This window comes from Pelecanus crispus, chromosome 10, assembly GCF_030463565.1.
Source record: "Pelecanus crispus isolate bPelCri1 chromosome 10, bPelCri1.pri, whole genome shotgun sequence".
Classification (NCBI taxonomy): domain Eukaryota; kingdom Metazoa; phylum Chordata; class Aves; order Pelecaniformes; family Pelecanidae; genus Pelecanus; species Pelecanus crispus.
Window position 1 is genome coordinate 16,959,055 of NC_134652.1, and position 17,137 is coordinate 16,976,191.

At 65.4% G+C, this 17,137-nt stretch overlaps 3 protein-coding genes across 3 annotated transcripts in view; all 3 read right to left on the reverse strand.

Annotated features, from left to right (window-relative positions):
- Window positions 1-994: 994 nt before the first annotated feature.
- On the reverse strand, window positions 995-5,378 carry PYROXD2 (pyridine nucleotide-disulphide oxidoreductase domain 2). The gene is made up of 16 exons (XM_075717789.1): window positions 5,222-5,378; window positions 4,775-4,794; window positions 4,433-4,526; window positions 4,278-4,351; window positions 4,020-4,166; window positions 3,742-3,895; window positions 3,466-3,527; window positions 3,255-3,352; window positions 2,692-2,833; window positions 2,466-2,600; window positions 2,293-2,365; window positions 2,027-2,183; window positions 1,739-1,893; window positions 1,496-1,602; window positions 1,268-1,388; window positions 995-1,065 (listed from the first exon to the last, which is right to left on the reverse strand). The coding sequence occupies exons 1-16, from the start codon at window positions 5,376-5,378 to the stop codon at window positions 995-997; spliced, it is 1,767 nt and encodes a 588-aa protein (XP_075573904.1).
- A 1,302-nt stretch (window positions 5,379-6,680) lies between these two features.
- HPS1 (HPS1 biogenesis of lysosomal organelles complex 3 subunit 1) lies at window positions 6,681-11,446 on the reverse strand. The gene is made up of 17 exons (XM_075717912.1): window positions 11,330-11,446; window positions 11,121-11,258; window positions 10,906-11,048; window positions 10,571-10,679; window positions 10,211-10,371; window positions 10,045-10,134; window positions 9,670-9,755; window positions 9,493-9,560; window positions 8,724-8,891; window positions 8,473-8,649; window positions 8,334-8,395; window positions 8,077-8,199; window positions 7,900-7,965; window positions 7,560-7,704; window positions 7,349-7,462; window positions 7,126-7,208; window positions 6,681-6,843 (listed from the first exon to the last, which is right to left on the reverse strand). The coding sequence occupies exons 1-17, from the start codon at window positions 11,444-11,446 to the stop codon at window positions 6,681-6,683; spliced, it is 2,013 nt and encodes a 670-aa protein (XP_075574027.1).
- A 1,318-nt stretch (window positions 11,447-12,764) lies between these two features.
- HPSE2 (heparanase 2 (inactive)) overlaps window positions 12,765-17,137 on the reverse strand; it is a 114,144-nt gene continuing 109,771 nt past the window's right edge. The window contains exons 10-12 of the mRNA XM_075717559.1: window positions 14,153-14,298; window positions 13,013-13,159; window positions 12,765-12,930 (exon numbers count right to left, since the gene is read on the reverse strand). Of these exons, the coding sequence (XP_075573674.1) occupies window positions 12,765-12,930; window positions 13,013-13,159; window positions 14,153-14,298 (459 nt within the window). The remainder of the gene's footprint in view (window positions 12,931-13,012; window positions 13,160-14,152; window positions 14,299-17,137) is intronic.

Here is a 17,137-nt window from a genome sequence, read left to right on the forward strand (position 1 = left end):
GGTGCAACAGCTCAGCCTGGAAGCACCGTATTTAGGGCCCGGTGGGAGGCGAGGCGGGTGGCTGAATCGGGAGCATTGTTCAGGGGAGGAAGAGGGCAGGGAGAGGATGTGAGCTCTGTAATCTGCAGTGAGCGGCTCCGGGGAGCAGCCCGGGAGAGGGGCACACCCCGGGCCTGCTGCCGGCTGAGGGGTGGCCAGCGAGAGCCGCTGGGCTGCACGGAGCATCTGCCCTGCGGATGAAGGGATGGGGCCAGAACACGTGCAGGCAGCTCAACAGGGATGGGGGGCTATGGGGGGGCAGCTGCCAGTCCTGGCTCCTGCAGTCTCTGAGCTGCTGGGCATGTGGGTGCTGTACACACAGCCACCGAGGCTTGGGGGTGCAGAGGACAGTTTGGGGGCTCCGGGTAGCAAAGCTGGTCTCAAGCAGCTCCCTGGTTTCCTGCTTGTTCTAGGCACCTTGGGGTGGTCCAGGCCAGCCCAGGGCTGGGTGGCTCCAGCCAAATACCCTGCATGTACCTGAGCCTGCATCAGTGAGCAGAGGAGAGGGCGAAGGGCTGGTTGTCCCCACTCACTGCTCTGGGACATGCCTGTCCCCTCTGGCAGCTCCCCCAGGGCTGCATCACCAGCCACAGTACAGAAGGCACAGTGCAGCCCCCCCATGCCAGCAAGTTATGAGCTGCATTAAGAGCTGAAAAACCACAGTGAGAGTGCTCAGGACAGAGCCCAGGCCAGGGTTTATTTCCACGGGCACAGGCAGGGGCTGAACAAGACTCGCCATGGCCGCCTGGTACCCAGGAGCCATGTGGGCAAGGCTGGGCTGCAGCGGGCTGGGAGCACAAGGGACCCTGCCAGCCTGCACCCGTGGCTCTCAGGGGGTGTTGCTGCCCTGTGGTACCTGGGAAGCAAGCTGGGGACAGGCACGGCACTGCATGGGGTCAACACGGCTTGCTGCAGCCACAACCCTGCATAAGTGAAGTCGGTGTCACCACTGCCATCACAGGCGCCTGAAGTCCTCAAGGGCCACCTTGGCAGCATTGCGTCCCGCTGCTCCCATCACTCCTCCTCCTGCAAGTGAGCAGTGGGCAGCTTCAGCCCCAGGAGATGGGGCCTAGGGCTGCAGCAGAGGAGCTGCCCCACCACCGTACGAGGGCAGAGAGGGGAGTGGACACCCCCCCCCCCACCCCGTGCTGCCCTTGCATCTCTTGCACACACCCTGCCCTCCTCCTGTAGCCCCCCCAGGAGGGTCCCAGCTCCCAGCCCTACTCACCAGGGTGGGCTCCGCTTCCACACAGGTACAAGCTGGGAATTGGGGACCGGTAGCCTGAGTAGGATGGTGCTGGCCGGGCAAAGTACAGCTGGTCCAGAGACATCCCTCCATGGAAGATGTTCTGCAAGCAGAGCTCTGTGTGAGCTGGCTATGCCTGGCCCAGGGCTGTGTGCCCACCAGTGCTGGCACCGGGAGCGATGCTCAGAGCTGAGCCCACACGGCACCTACCCCGCTGGGCAGCCCAAAGATCCTTTCCAGGTCTGGTGGTGTCAGGACGTCCCTGCCAATGACGGATGCCTTGAACCCTGGGGCATAGTCTTCGATGCAGTCAAACACTAGAGAGGGATGAAGGGACTGGTGGGCAGCTTGGAGGACCTGGTGGCCGGCCCCTGAGCAGCTCCAGGGTGGCTCTGCCCATGGGCAGGGACCAGTGCGCCTGGTGTTACCTGGGTCCACATATGCATTACGTACCCATGTCTGCATATGCATTTCTGGCCTGCTCATCCCAGGGCTGCCCGTCCGCCAGCATGGAGGGAGTGTACTGGGTGAAGAGGGACACGACGTGGCAGCCCTGCGGGGCCAGCCCGGGGTCCAGCACCGAGGGGATGCAGAGCTCAATCATGGGCCTGGGGGAGCAGGACACTAGCTGGGCAGGCAGAGGGGGACCCAGCCACCCCAAACCTCTTCCCCCAGCACCACCCACCATGGCTGTCCTGCCCCTTCCCCGGAGCACTGAGGTGTGCCAGTGCAGGCTCTTACCTGCTGGATGGGTGCCCATGGGTGGCCTCAGTGAAGGCCTGGTGCAGGAGATGGGTGCCCTCGCAGTTGAGATGGATGGAGCACTGGTGGTGGGGCAGGGGCCGGCCGTCACGGGTGTTGGGGGCAGCCAGGAAGCTTGGCAGCCGATCCACGGCCACTGGGCACAGGAGGGGGGACGGGAGAAGCGGGGTGCAGCCTCTTGCTGACCCTGGCGCCTGTGTCCCTCCAGTGGGGACAGCGTCGGAGGTGGCCCTGCCAGTACCTACCGTTGATCTTGGTGACGGGAGAGCGCGTGTCAACCTGCCGGATCCTCTGGACAAAATCCTTTGGCAGCTGCTCCTGGGGTGGGAGAGGCCAGAGCAGAGCCCAGCGGTGAGGGGGGCAGCCTGGCTAGGGGATGGCACCACTACAACCTCTGCCAGCCCTGTGCGCCCCGTACCTGGGGGGTGAGCTCCAGGAAGGTGATCTGGGGGGAGGCGTTGGACAGCACCAGTTTGCTCCTCACCTCTGTCCCATCCTGCAGCGCGACGCCCTGCGCCCGCCCGTCCCTGCCCAGCAGCACCTGGCACACCACCTGGGCGGGCAGAGGGGACAGGACCTCACCAAAAGCATCCCCGCTGCCTGCAGGCCGGCCAGGCAGCTCCCCGCACCCAGACATCCCGTACCTTCTCAGCAAAGATGTGGGCTCCCTGGGCAGCTGCTGCACGGGCAATGGCTTGGGACAGGGCCCCCATCCCGCCAGCCACGTAGCCCCAGGCCCCCCGCCGTCCCTCCAGCTCGCCCATCACGTGGTGCAACAGCACATACCTGCAGCAGCAGAATCCCAGGTTAGCCGCCGGCCGACGGGACAGGTCTGTCCCGTGCATGGGCATGGTGAGGGTGGTGCCATGGCCCCCATAGATGGGACCTCGCCAGCTTGTAGGATGCCAAATCAGTTACAGAGAGCACCCACCAGCCAGGACTTGACCTGACCTGGGGACAGAGGTGTCCAAACAGCAAAGGGGTAGGTGGGGACCACTCAGGAGAGCCATATGGCAGGGATGGGGGGCAGCCCCTTGCCCAGCCCCATCCTGTGAGCCACCCTGGCAAGGCTGAGTGGCCAGTGGGAGGGAGAGGCAGGGGGCAGGGCACGGGGTGCCGGGGCACAGGAGAGCCAAGGAGCTGCCAGCACAGAGGATGGCACACGGGGACGGTGCAGCCACGAGCCCTGGGGGGAAGGGACCCTCACCCGCTGCCGGGGGTGTGGGGGCTGGCCATGGCTCCAATCACTGCGTCAGTAGCCAGAGTTGCCTTCAGGGGCTCTGACTCAAACCACTGATCCAGGATCTGGCCCGGGAGAAAAGGAAAGTGCCAGGTTTGGGGTGGGGGCCTGCTGCAGCACCCTCACAGGCAGGCAGGGAGGTGGCTGGTGGCTCTGCACCACTGCTGCCAGCACTCACCTTGGAGATGGGGGCTGTGAGCACCTCGTAATAGCGGGGCAGCTGCCACCCCAGTGCCAGCCCTGGGGGAGCAGAAGCAGCATGAGACCGGCACAGGCATGCCAGGGCCAGCTGCCTGCACCCCGCTGGCTTTGGGGGCAGGCAGTGGGCAAGCATGCTGGCCTGCCAGCCCAGCTGGAGCTCCTGAGGAGCCTGTGCCCTGGGAAGGAGCATCGCCCACTCCAGCTGCAGGCAAACACCTGTTGCCATCGGGGTCCCCCAGCATCCCAAAGGTACCTGCCCGCAGCAGGGGCCGCAGGGCTTGCAGGGCCCTGAGCCGCTGCAGCAGGGAACCCTGCCCCAGGGCAGCTGTATCCACCGGGGGGGCATCCAGCAGTGGGTCGAGGGCTGACACCAAGCCCCCCATGAATGCCTCGTACTCAGGGTAAGCCTGAAAGGGGACAGAGCGGGGCAAGATGGACTGTGCCATGGTGGGTGCAACAGATACCGCACCTAGGAGCATCCCTGCAGCTCCTCGGGGGCTTTGCCGTGCCAGGCACATGCTCCCGCAGTACCTGTGCATCCTTCTGGGAGAACTGAGCGATCTGCTGCTGGGTCTGGGCCATGTCATGCCCCAGCAGGAGGGAGCGAGGGGGACTCCTGTCCTCCAGCAGCGGGGTGAAGGAGTAGGGATCCCGTGGGAGCACCCTTAGACCGTGCCGCTGCAAGACAGGGATGGCAGGACCCAGCCTGTGGGGATGGCCTGGCAGCGGGCTCACCCTGCCAGTGTGCCAGGAGGTGCCGACAACCTGGCGAGGGATGGGTGCCAGTACCTGCAGCTCCAGCTCGGTGTAGATCTGGGGCCGCAGCAGGCTGAGCAGGTACGATGCCCGGGAAAACTTGAAGCCTGGAAGATGTGGGGTGGTGGTGGTGGGGTGCTCGCGCCCAGGGCTGGCCAGGGCGGGGGACACGGGGTGCACAGGGGTACCTGGCACAATCTCTTCCGTGACAGCTGCGCCACCCAGCACGTGGCGTTTCTCCAGCACGGCTGTGCGCACCCCTGCCCGCTGCAGGTAGGCAGCCTGGAGGGAGTGCAACATCATGCTGCCCTTCCCTCTGGGAGGGACGCGTCCTCATCACCCTGAGCACCCTCCTGCACACCGACCCCCCCCCTCACCAGGGAGGGCTCCGCTCCCCACAGCCCTGTGGGATCCCCCAGCCCCATGGGCCCTGCCACCAACACCCTCCCTTGCCCACAGCGCACATCATCCCTGGTCCCCCACCGTCCCCCAGTGATGGGAGGCAGCAGCACCCCGCTCTCAGTACTCACTGCCACCAGCCCGTTGTGCCCTGCAAGGAGAGAGGGAGGTGAGCTGAGCCTGGTGGCGGGGCGGTCCCACAGCACAAGGCACCCTGCCATGCCTGGGACGCAGGGCTGCCACAACCACCCAAATAACGGGGTTCTGGACATGGGGATACAGGTGACAGGGAGCATCCTCCCCATCCCTATTGCCCTGGCCCTAATGGTGCAGGGGAGGGGGGACAGAAGCGGTCAAAGCAGATGCTCCAGCTGTGCCTAGCACAAGCAGCATGGTGGGGGGGCACCAATGTGTGCCCAGCTGTGCAAGACCCCTGCAGCCTCCCTGGCACAAGGACCATGCCAGGGGGCTGCAACGTGCCCAGAACCACCATGCTCCCCCCCCACCAGCCCTGGGAAGAGCTGGGTGTCCCCACTGGCCCCCTGTAGCCCAGCACCAGCTCCCTCACCCCACATTACCTGCCCCAATCACCACTGCGTCGTACTCCCGCTGCAGCCCGTCTGCAGCCCTGGCATGGGCCAGCTGCGCTCCTGGCAGCCCTGGGGACAGATGCCAGCCCCGCAGCCAGCGGGAAGGGCAGCCTGTGCCCAGCCTTGCCAGGAGCCCAGCTGCCATCGCCCCGCAATGCCCGGCCACGGCTGCCCTGCACCCAGCGGCCTGGACTTTGCTTTCATGGTGGAGCTTTTCCCAGGGCTTCCGGGCACGAGGGGGGGCCAGGGCAGGGGACGCCTTGGCACAGGGCTGGACGCTGCGTCCCAGGGCTTGCGGGGAGGCTGGGCAGGACAGGGGCACATGCCAAGCACTGCCCCTCCAGTGCTGCCCACAGCAAGGCACACAGAGCTTTGCCAGGGACTTGCAGGGGGACAGAGACGAGCCCCAGTGCTGAGAAGGTGACAGGGTCAGATCCTGCCTGGTGCTCAGCACGTTGCCAGGTGCTCCCAAGCCTGTACCTTGGGAAGGTGCTGGGCAGGCAAGCGGGGGCCTGAGAGCCCCCCCATCCCCTGTTCTGCTCCAGGGAGCACCTGGGGGCACGTGGCTGGGGTGATGGGCCAACAAGCACTGCAAGACAGGGGGACCTTGCCCCCCGCCAAGCAGGCAAGCCCTGAGAGCAGCGAGAGAAGGGGCAGCTTGGGGGTGAGCTTGGCCCCGAATCCAGTGTTGTTGCTTGGCAGGGCAAATTCCTGCCCAGCAGGATGGGGCAAAGGCCCCACCACAGTCCAGTGCTCCCTGAACCACCGTCCCCAGCCCCAGCGAGCAGCGCAGAGCCACAAGAGGCAGCAGCTGCTGGAGCCCCTTGGGGCTGGCCCCATCCCCAGCCATGCCCAGGGGGTTTACATGTGCACCAAGCCCAAATACAACTGGGAAACACACGAGCTGCCTCGGCTTTACCCCCTGTTCACAGCCGAGCTCGGCCCACAGCTGACCGGTGTCTGGGAGCCTGGGTGTGGCGAAGGGGGTGCAGGATGGGCTGCACCTCCCCAGAGCCTGCCAAGCCCCCAAGGACCCTGCACCCCGCATTTAGGGGGGAGGGAGAAGGGGGACGCAGCCTGGGCCGTTCCTCCACAGAGGTTTGGCTACACCGTTTTGTTCTCCAGCCAAAGCCCAGCGGTGATGCCAAGCCAATGCTATAAATCCTGCTTTGGAAACACACTTTTCAGCAAGAAGGTGATTTGCCAACAACCTCTCAGCCCCACTCTCCGCCCGTCCCTGGAGGCTGCTGGGTGCCAGCGAAGGCTGCTGGGAGTGGGGAATGGGAAGGCAGGCAGCAGGAGCCCCAGCCAGGCTGGAGGATGGGAAGGTTCCCCGTGGCTGCCTGCAAGCATGGCTGACAGCGCACAGACACCAAGAAAGCAGCCCAGGCGCTGGGAACACCCGCACACCCACTTTAATCCTGGCCCTGAGGTAGCTGGAGGCAGCTCAGAGCAGGGGGATGCGGGAGGGCTCCCAGAGGCGCTGGGCCAAGTCGCAGGCTTGCTGGACCACAAGCTCGGAGGGGATGATGCCCAGGTGCACGGTTAGCAGCTCATAGCACTTCACCACCTCTGCCTGGTGGTTCTTGCTGTAGTAACGCAGCAGCTTCCTGGGAAGGAGAAGACAGGGGGCTCGGCAGGTGCAGCGTGGCCTGGCACCCCCTTTCTAACCACCTTCCCCCTAGAAAATCCCTGGCAAGGACACAGTGCCCCTCCGCCAGCAGGACCACAGCACCAGGCTGGGGAGATGGGCTGTTGCAGCCCCACTGACACCACAGCGCTGGTACCACCCTGCAGCGACGTCCTGGCAAGGACAGCATCACTCATGGGGACCCCCGTGCCAGCACAGCCCCGGGCCCTGGTGCCAAACCACAGGGCTGGGGACTGCTCACCTGTAGTAGTCTCCTGCCAGCGTCCCAATAGGAGCAGAATCATCGGAGAGAACCGGCACCTCCATCACCTCCAGCTTGTAGCCCTGGGGAGAGATGACAGCAGAGGGCAGAAGCACAGAGGGGACCGCCAAGGAGCCGGAGCCGGGTGGTGCCTACAGCCCTGCTCCCTGCCCTCAGAAGGCGCTGGGGGAGAGGGGCTCAGCCCCTTCCTCGCCCCACGTACCAGCTCGTTCTCAAACCAGAGGAAGTAGGAGCAGCAGTAGTCGCCATCCTGCAGCATGAGCGTCGTGTAGCCCTTCTGCAGGTATCGCCGGGCCAACGCAATCAGGGACCAGACCTGGGGGACAAGGGGCACCTGAAGCCTGAGCAGAAAACCCTCCAAACACTGCCCGCTCTTGTGGTCCCCATCCCACCCCCAGCCGCACAAGCAGTACCTTCCTCTTGATGAAGGCGGCCAGGGGGCCCTTGCCCAGCTCCGAGCTGGACTTCTCTGTCCCGCTGAGCGATGGTGCCATCATCTGCCCAGCTGTGCGGTCCACATAGATGAAGTGCACCAAGCCAGGAAAGTCTTCCAGGTATGTGGGGTGGGTTAAGGGTGTCCAACAACTTTGGTGCCCTTCCAGGACAGCCCCTGAGCCTTGGGGAAACCGCCTTCACCCACCACGCTCCTCCCCTTGAGCCTGCTGCTGGGGGGACAGGGCCCCACTCCCACCTCTGCTACCCCCTGGGGACCCTTCCTCACTGGGCTGGGCTCCCAGCCGCAGGGACGGGTATGACACCATGGTGATATTGCGCCTGCTTTTCACCAGCAGAAAGTCCCGCCAGTCCAGCAGCTTCTCCCTGCCGAGAAGAGGCACAGTGAGAGGCCGGGACCTCCAAAACCCTGGCACAGCTAGGTGTGGGGCAATGCCCCAGCTCCCCCGGGGATGCTAGCAGCCCCTATGGACTCACCTCATCAGCTTCTGGGCACGGTCCCGCAGTCCCTGGGACAGGCTGTGGCCGGCGGAGCCCAGGAAGAGCTGGCGGTACATGGAGCAGAGCTGTCGCTTCACGTTGGCCAGTGCCTGCAGCAGCCTGAGCCGGGAGACATGGACGGCGCAGAGCTTGGCCCCTGGGCCCCCAGCACCGCAGGGACAGATGTGCCGCCCCCCGGGCTGGGAAAAGTCCCTGTCTGCCCCGGAGACTTTCCCTGGCCACCCCGTACTCACTCCAAGGAGCTCCCAGGCTCACTCCGGGAAAATATCTTGTTCTTGAAGTCCACCCAGGTGTTCTGCAACTAGAGAGGAACAGGGCTCAGCATCAGGCTGCAGGGACAGCAGGACAGGATCATTGTGTCCCCACTCCCACCTGGATGTCCTGCCCGCTTAGCTTCTTCACAAACTTGTCCATGCGTTGCCGCAGCTCCGCCAGGAATGGGTAGGAACGTGGGGCTCCGGCCTCCGGCCCCTCTTCCAGCTTCCTCTCCAGCACCAAGAAACCATCCAGCAGCTGGTACAAGGTGACGGCCACCTGGGTTGTGGGGCCCTGCCAGGGAGGGGAGAGGTGGGTCAGCCAGGAGCCAGCCCACCGTCGCTTCCCTCACCTTAGAGGCAGCTCACCTTGGTCAGGAGGACGAGGGAGATGCCCGGCCAGAGCGGGAGGCAGTGCATGGTGTGTGGCAGCAAGGGGCAGTACCCTTCCCGCAGGCTGGCATCCAGGAAGATCCTTCTGGGGTTTGAAGCTTCAGGGACCAGAGGCCCCAAGGTCTGGAGCAAGTCCTCTGCCATCTGGGGGGAGAGGGGAGATGCTCAGCCTCCTGCAGGGACAAGACAGCCCACACCCACCCAGGATGCTCTGGAGGGACACAGCAATGCCCTGAAAGCTGCAACCAGGCATGACTGAACGGAGGGAGCTGGAGGGGCCATGCAGCAAAAAATCAGCAGCAAGGGAAGTGCCCAGGGACCCCAAAAGAGCAGCAGATAGAGGGGAAGCCGCTTGCAAAGACACAGGTTGCACACACTTTGCACCAAGACCAGCACTCACTTGCAGAGTGCGTGTGAGGCTCTGCAGCATCTGGCAGGGAAGCAGCCCAGAAAGCCCAGAGGCAGCAGAGGGAGACACCAGACTGCTCTGAGGCAGCCCCGGCCCCTCCGTGCCCACAGCTCTGGACAGGGAGACCATAACCAATGCCCCAGGGAGGGTGCTCAGAGCCCTCACAGGATTATGCACAATGTGGGGGACGTGGGGTGCATTCCCAGCCCTAGAGGCTGGGGCACCCACAGCTGCAGCACAGTAAGGGACGAGTGATGAGGACCAGAGACTGCAAAGAGCACCAGGACAGGCTGGGGAGGCACGGAGCCGGGAGGGACTGCAGGATCCCTTGCTTACCTGGACATCTGCAGCGTCTGCCTCCCCGGTGCCCAGCATCTCAGCACCCTCTGACCAGCTCTCACTGCCTGCAGGGAGCACGGCAGGTCGCCCTTCCCACCAGCCCCCCACGCAGCCCCAGAGCCTCCGTGGGGCTGGGGGGTGCGGGGCAGCGCTGCTGCCCAGCCGGGCACTCACCCGTGCTGTGCCTGCCTGGCGAGGGCTCAGGCGTGTAGTAGACCTCGGGCACGGAGAGATCGTCTGTGTCCTGCTGGCGAGAATGGCTGGGTCAGACATGAGGGCGATGCAGGCACCCCAGCCAGAGTCCCACCCTGCAGCTCCCGATCCTAGGGACTCACCTGGTCATCCGAGTCCTCTGCAGCTCCGTGGGAGCCAGAGCCGCTCACAGGGATGCTCTCGCTTCTCTTGGGTCCCTGGGAGAGCCCCTTCCCTGCTGCAGGCTTCTGAAAAAAGGGGAAAAAATTTAAGCCCTGGCTGCCAAGGCATCACCCCGCAGGGGCACCCCAACCCTCTGCCCCCCACACCCTGCTCTGGAGCACCTGGGAGCCGAACTCCTCCTCGGCACTCTGGCTGGGGTACAGGTCCTGCACCAGAAGGATGAGGATGAGCAGGTCGGCGGGGCGGATGGAGCTGGCATTGCGGCTGTGGGCCAGAGAAGGGAAGGGTCAGCCGGGAGGGCGAGCGGCTGCCGTGGGGAGGGTGGTGGGGCCGGGCGCACCTGGAGTAGAAGGCCAGCAGCTTGGTGTGCACCAGGAGGAAGGCATGGCCCACCTCGTCCCCGCCGCGCTCGGGGCTGGCGTTGATGTACTGCACCACCTGCCGCTCCAGGAACTCGATGCATTGCTCGCACAGCTGATGGTGGATCAGCCGCTCCACGGCCTGGGGGGTGGGCGGGGGGAAGGCTGCTGAGCCCCCCCAGACCCAGCCATGCAGCCTCAGTGGCAGGTCTGAGCCTCCACTGCTCCAGCGAGCTGCCCCAAAGTCCCTGGCCCAGAGCCCTTCCCTGCATCCCGGGACTCCACGCAGTCTCACACCCTTGGGACGCCCCGAAGGTGAGGGGCACCCCAGGGCACGGTACCTCCACCGCAAAGCTCTGGTCCTCCTCCCGCAGGTGGCTGTAGGTCTCCAGCAGGCCCCGCAGCAGGCTCCAGACACGCTCCCGCTGCTCCGAATCGGCCGGCCGCAACCTGCAATGGTCGCAGAGCGCGAGCTGAGAGCTGGCTGTCACCTCCCCGGGGGAATGGGCACCCCCAAACCCAGCTGCAGCCCAGCAGGCGGGGGGTCCTGCTGCAAGGGGGGGTCCCAGCTTGGAAACACCCACTCCCACCCCCCAGGGCTGCAGGAAGGCACCGCTTGGCAGCTGTCCCAGCACCCCTGCATGCCAGCCCGTGCCGCCCGGCCATGCCCGCTCACTCCTTGCGGATGAGGTGGGAGTCGAGCGTGACGAGGCCACAGTGAGCCTCCACCAAGCGCCGCAGCACGAACAGCGTCCGGCGCAGGTCGTCCTCGCTCTCCGTCCCGTCGCCGTTCACCGCGATGTACAGGCAGTCCCCGAACTGCAACCGGCAGCAGGGTCAGGTGGGGGCCGGCCGGGGAGCCCCGGTCCCCGGTGCCGGTGCCAGCCCTACCATGTGCAGGACGTGGAGGTGCCGCCCGTGCTCGGTCGCGAAGCAGGTGTAGGTGTCGGCGAGCTTCTCCAGCAGCGCCGTGCAGGAGATGATGAGGGGGGCGAAGAGGGTGTTGAGGCTGTCCTCCAGCGCCGGGCCCTGGGACACACGCCCCCAGGTCAGCGCCCACGCACGACCGCGCACCGCGCACCCCCACCCCGCACCCGCGCCGCCCCGTCCCGCCCCACCTGCCCGGCGTGGGGCGGCCGCAGCCGCCGGAGGAAAGCGGCATCGGCCCAGTAGAAGAGCAGCTCGGCCGCGGTGCTGGCGATCAGGACGCACCGCATAGCCCGACCCGGCCCGGCCCGGCCCACGGCAGCGGCGGGCACCGGGACCGCGCGGCTCCGCCCGCCCCGCGCCGCTTCCTGCTCCGCCGCGCGTGACCGCCGCGCCCACGCGCGCAGCGCCCCCGGCGGCCCGGCGCGGCCCTGCACCGCCCCCGCCCCGCCCCGATCCCGATCCCGGTCCCGCTCCCGCCCCGCTGCTGCCCCGCTCCCGATCCCGCTCCCGCTCCCGGTCCCGCTCCCGCTCCCGCTCCCGCTCCCGGTTCCGCTCCCGCCCCGCTGCTGCCCCGCTCCCGGTCCCGCTCCCGGTCCCGCTCCCGCCCCGCTTCTGCCCCGCTCCCGCTCCCGGTCCCGCTCCCGCTCCCGCCCCGCTGCTGCCCCGCTCCCGCTCCCGCTCCCGCTCCCGCTCCCGCTCCCGCTCCCGCCCCGCTGCTGCCGCGCTCCCGCTCCTGCTCCCGCTCCCGCTCCCGGCCCCGGCCCGTGGCGGACAGAAGACGCCGGCGCGGTTGACAGCCCAACTTTATTACACCTCCGGTAGCGCCTCGGCGCGTCCCGGCTGCTGCTGCCCGCCACCAGCCCCTCTCCCGGGCAGGACACGCTCACGGCCCCGCCGCCGCCGCTCCCCGCCCGGGGGGGCCGGGGCTGCCCGCCGGGCCCGCCTCCCGCCGCTCCGCTCCGGGCCGTATAATTTAATTATCAACATGTCCAGCCGCGGACCCCCGAGCCCCGCCCGCCCGGGGCGGACCCCGGCGCCCCTTCTCCCGGCCTGCCCTGCCCGCAGCATCCCCGCGCCGGTCCCGGGCGGGCTGGCGGCAGCCGGCGGCAGCAGAGGGAGCTGCTTCCATGCGCTTGCTGCACCGGCAGCGGCCCCCGCGCTCCCCGCCGCCCGGGAGGGTGCAGAGGAAAGGGGGACCCGGCTGCGGGAGGGGTCACCCTGCGGGGCAGCGGGACTGGGGGGGGCCGGGGAGGGTGCCCATCCCGCGCTATACCAGGGCTCAGCACCCCAGCCCTCCCCAGAAGACGGTGGGCACCGGACGCCGGGTGCTTCTCGCAGCTTGCGGACGGATGGCGGCAGGCCCTGCAAATTTGCCGTCGCTCCGCTCCGGTGGGATGGCGGCCAGGGCCAAGCGGAGCTCTGCGGCCACAGGGCGGGAGAGGGTGCCAAGCCGGAGGGCGTCCAGGGTGCGAGGACGAGGGCACGGCGCGGTGCCTGCCCGACGCGGCCCTGCTGCGAGGCTGTGCGGGCTGCCGAGGAGGCAGCGTGTCCTGGGGAGTGCGCGGGGGCAGGAGCGGGGCCGGCGGGTCCGTTCTGGGCCGTGGGTTATCGATACCGGCAGGCCAGCGCGTTCACGTTCTTCACCACGTAGAAGCTCATGGTCAGCGGGGGGATGACCAAGGTGCGGCCGGCCCGCAGCGGACGAGGCTTTAGCTCAGGCAGGGTCCCGTCGTCCACCATGGCCAGCGGCTGCCCGTTGAGCTGGACCGACCTGTGGGACCAGGCGAGGGTCAGGGCGGTGGCATCGAGCATGGGGCGGTGGTGGCAGCCCCAGCCGCCTGCATCGCACTTACTTGGAGTGGAGCCCGTCCTTGCCGTAGGGCTGCAGCAGGTACTGGTGGACGATCTTATCCCGCAGCGTCCCCGCCAGCTTGATTTTCTTCCGGGAGCGATGCAGGTTGATGATGTAAAGGGTGATGGACCCCCGGACATAGTTGTGGCTGCAAAGGGGAGAGCAGGAGCTGAGGGGTGCGTTGGCACGTGCCCCAGGAGCATCACCTCCAAGAAGGGGTTTGGGGGTATCTGCAAGAACTGGCCTCATGCAGCCATCCGGAGAGGACATCACCATCCCAGCTGCCCCTCCACAGGGAGATGCCACCTCCCCATCACAAAGCCCGGCTCTGCAATGACACCTTCCTGATCTCCCCCTCCCCTCCTCGGCCAGGGGTGGCACGGCTCAAGGGGGTGCCATGCTGGTGTCCAGAGTGGGGGTGGTGGTCCCGGGGCAGCCCCCTCAACGCCTTGCAAGGAGGAAGCTGAGAACGGAGGGGAGCTCTGTGCATGAGTGGTGCCTGCCCCCACGGCCCCAGGAACCTAAGTGACAGGTCCAGACACTGATCCTCTGTCCCTGCCTGATCAGACAGCCCCAAACAAAGGCTATAAAGCACTTTGCACCTGTCAGTTACTGGACAAGGTTTCCTACCGAGCTGGAGGCATGTTGAAAGCATCTGGACTGTGTAAAGAAACAGCCTCTCCTCCTCCACAATAGCAACTTGTGTCTGTGGAGGAGGTGGCCACCCCCCCGGCTCACTGGGGCGCTTTCAAAGACCTTATCAGCGAAACAATAACCAGGACGGGCTCCCCGGCAGTGCGGCCTGGCGGGTAACCCGACCAACCGGGGGCCCCTCGTGTGAAATCCACTCCCTTGATCTCTGCTGCCGGGGCTGCCTGCTGGCCACCGCACAGGCCCTGGCCGGCCCCATTCCCAGGCGCGGGCTTGCCGTGACTTTCATCGGAGGCATCACCATTCCCCCGTGCTCCCTTCACTGCCACAGCAGCCAGAGCAGCACCCTAGTGCGTCCCTTGGGAAGCCAACCTGCCTTGCCAGAGCCAAACCCTGGGCTCCTGCCCCAGCATGTCCTCAGTGGTCCCCATCTCCTGGGGGTCCTGCTTATCCCACCCCTGCAGCCCCCAGCCTCCCTCGCTCCACTTACTTGTGGTAGCTGGTGCAGTGGGCGTAAATGCGGAGCTTGTCGCGAATGACTCTGCCGGGCCGGGGTTTCCTCTGGAGACCGGCCACGTGGATCGCCAGGACCTTGGGACCGATGAGGCGCTTGTAGAGCAGGGACAGCCAGTAGTCCTGGGGGGCAGAAGGGACAGTCAGCAGCACAACGGTCCCCCCCGACTCACAGCGGGAGCGGGCAGGAGAGGCTGGCTTCCCTCCTTACACCCTAGCAAAATTTTGGCTGTTGGGTGAAAATGTTGTGTGCCAGATATCTGCCTTGGGGTGAGCTTTTTTGTGCAATCCAAGCCAAAATGGGCACCACTGTTTCCAGGAAAGAGATTAAGGGAAGAATACATTGCTCTGCCCATGCTGAGAGACACCGATAACCTCTAAAGGAGCTCGGCTTTTGGCTGGGCTGCGGAGAATGGGGAGCAGCATGGATGTGCTCACACGTTCCCACAGACCTGCACGTAGCCATGCCACGGACCTGTGCACCAGCTCCAGCTGAGGCATGGGGGACGGTGATGTCTCTGGGAGCAGGCAGGTCACCCTCCACCCCACTCTGTACACGGGGCTGGAGCACACCTGAGCTCTCCCGTGCTCTCCAGCTCTGTTCATGGCACACTGGCTTTGGTGACTGCTGAGGATGCTCCCCTTCCCAGAGGTATTTCTCCCATTTCAAAGCCTCCTGTAGAGTTAAGCACCCATGAACATAGCGCGGGGAAGCCAAGCACTCAAGAAGTAGGAAACGTTCAGCGCCTGCACACATGCGTTAATGATGCAGCCTTTAATTACGTCACCACATACTACTTTTTCCCGCAGGGCACGGCCTCGCTCGGCACACAGGATGGGCCCCAAGCCCCGGGGAGGGAGGCGAGGCTGCGTGGTGACGGAGGCTGCTGCCGGGAGGGCCCCCCCTCATCCGCTGCAGAAGCTGGGAGGTGTGCAGTAAATGAAGCAGGGTTGTGGGAAGGGAAAGGGCAGTCTCAGGCGCTCACCAGCTGTTCTGCAGGATGGGGCTCTGGCCCCACCACTGCTCTGGGCACCCTGGGTGACGCCGGGGAGATGGAGCCTTTCACGCTGCTTCTCTGGGTGCTACCTGTGGGTGTGCTGGGCACCGCCTGGGTGCTGGGGCACCTTCGCGCACGAGCACTCTGGATAAACACCCTCTGTGCAACCCAGACTGGCTGCCCCAGAGGGACCATGTGCCCCAGGGCAATTGGGATGAACCCCCAAACCTGCCGGCAATGTCGGACACCCAACAGCAATGGTCACACTGGCACTAGGGACTGCTCTGCCCAGCAGCATCTGACCTGCACAGTGGGGAGGATCCACTGCTGATGTGGAAAGGAGCACGGGTCAAGCACCCTGTGGCTCTGCGCACTGCCTGGGGAGGCATGAGGAAAGCTCTGCACGGTCAGGATAGTGCCAGGAAGGGGTCTCCTGCCCCAGAGGGGCATGGAAGGGGGGAATGGGGTCTCCAGGGCTCCAGGCTACAGGGCAGGATGGGCAGTGGAAGCGCAGATCCCTCACACATGTAGGTATCCATCCTATGGGTGGGAAGCCCTCACACAGCCCCTGATTAACACGCATTTTGGATGAAGAGGCCAGCAGATGAAACACAGAGCAATGCTGCAGCAGCAACTGGCATGAGGTGAATACCCACCGGCCAGACCGGATTGCTGGTCCCCTTCCTCTCTCCAGCCCAGCTCAGCAGAAGCTGACCAGTTCTAGCAGTGCTGGGCTGGCCTGGCAAAGGGAGATCCAAACCCACTTCCCACTTTCTGGGTAAGCTTTTGCCACAGTGCTGGAGGAAAAGCTGCTTCCTGCTCTCCTCTTGCCGTTCCCAGCCAAAACCACGGGGCTTTGTGCCACACCAGCCTGGAAACTGCTTCCCCTGCAAACCCTGGGCCCTGAGATGAGACACGAGGGTGAAGGCAGAGGCTTGTGCACCCCGAGGAGGCTCAGCCCACGAGGCCGAAGCTCGCGGGGAGGATGAGCTGCAGTTGCTCAATACTGCAAATGCATGCCGTCCCTGTGGCGCACGCCACCGTCCCCGTCCCTGCTGGCTGGCGGTGCTGCCCCACGCCCTGGGGACATCCCCGCTGGCACCATGCTGCAGGGGCTGTGCCAGCCTTCCCCTGCTGCGGAAAGCTGCGCCAGCCCATCCCACTTGGGCTCACAGCAGGTGGGAGAAGCAGTGCCAGGCACGCTGCCGGCTCCCCGGCAAGCCACGCCGATTAGCAGGCGTCATTAGATGAGTAATTACCTGAGTTTATGGCGAGGCCAAAGGTGAGCACAGATTGCAGTGTTTAGCCCCACAGTCATGAGTTAAAAATAAATGAGTTCAGTGCTCCGAGCTACCTGTCAGCTCAGGCTCTTAGGTCTTTCTAGCAGCCCCCTTGGGGTTTCTCACCCCCTCTCCATATTTCCAGTGATAACACGCTGCTTTCACCCACAAGTTATAGGAGTGGTAGAGGCCAGAGACTTTGTGGCCACTCTCAAAATTTCCATATGGGTCTCAAGAGCTGTTTTGCAGGGGGCTTGCCAGGGCCTTTTTGTGATGGGGAGCTGGTACCAGCAGCTCTAGCCTCTGGCTCAGCACCCACCCCTCCAGGCAGGGTGGTCCCTGGGGGTTTGCTGCTTCGACACTGGTGTCCCTCTGCTCTCAAGGCTCAGCAGCAGCAAGGTTTGCAATGTGGGAGTGTGGGGAGCTGCCCAGTCCTGCGACCTGCCCCGGTTGCTGCCAAATCTCCCATCTCGGCATATGCTCTTCCCCAGGGTGCTCTGACAAACCCTGTTTCCCTGCAGAGGTGAGGGAGCTGAGCCCTGGGCTCCCGCTGTGGCGGCTCACAGGCAGAGCTGTGCCATTCAGTGGCAGTGAGGGTGCAGCATCTCCTGGGCTGGGCACAAGGACAGATGCTTATCTCTCTGGGAAGCATTTGGCCACATTTTGTGAGCTTCTGATCCAGCT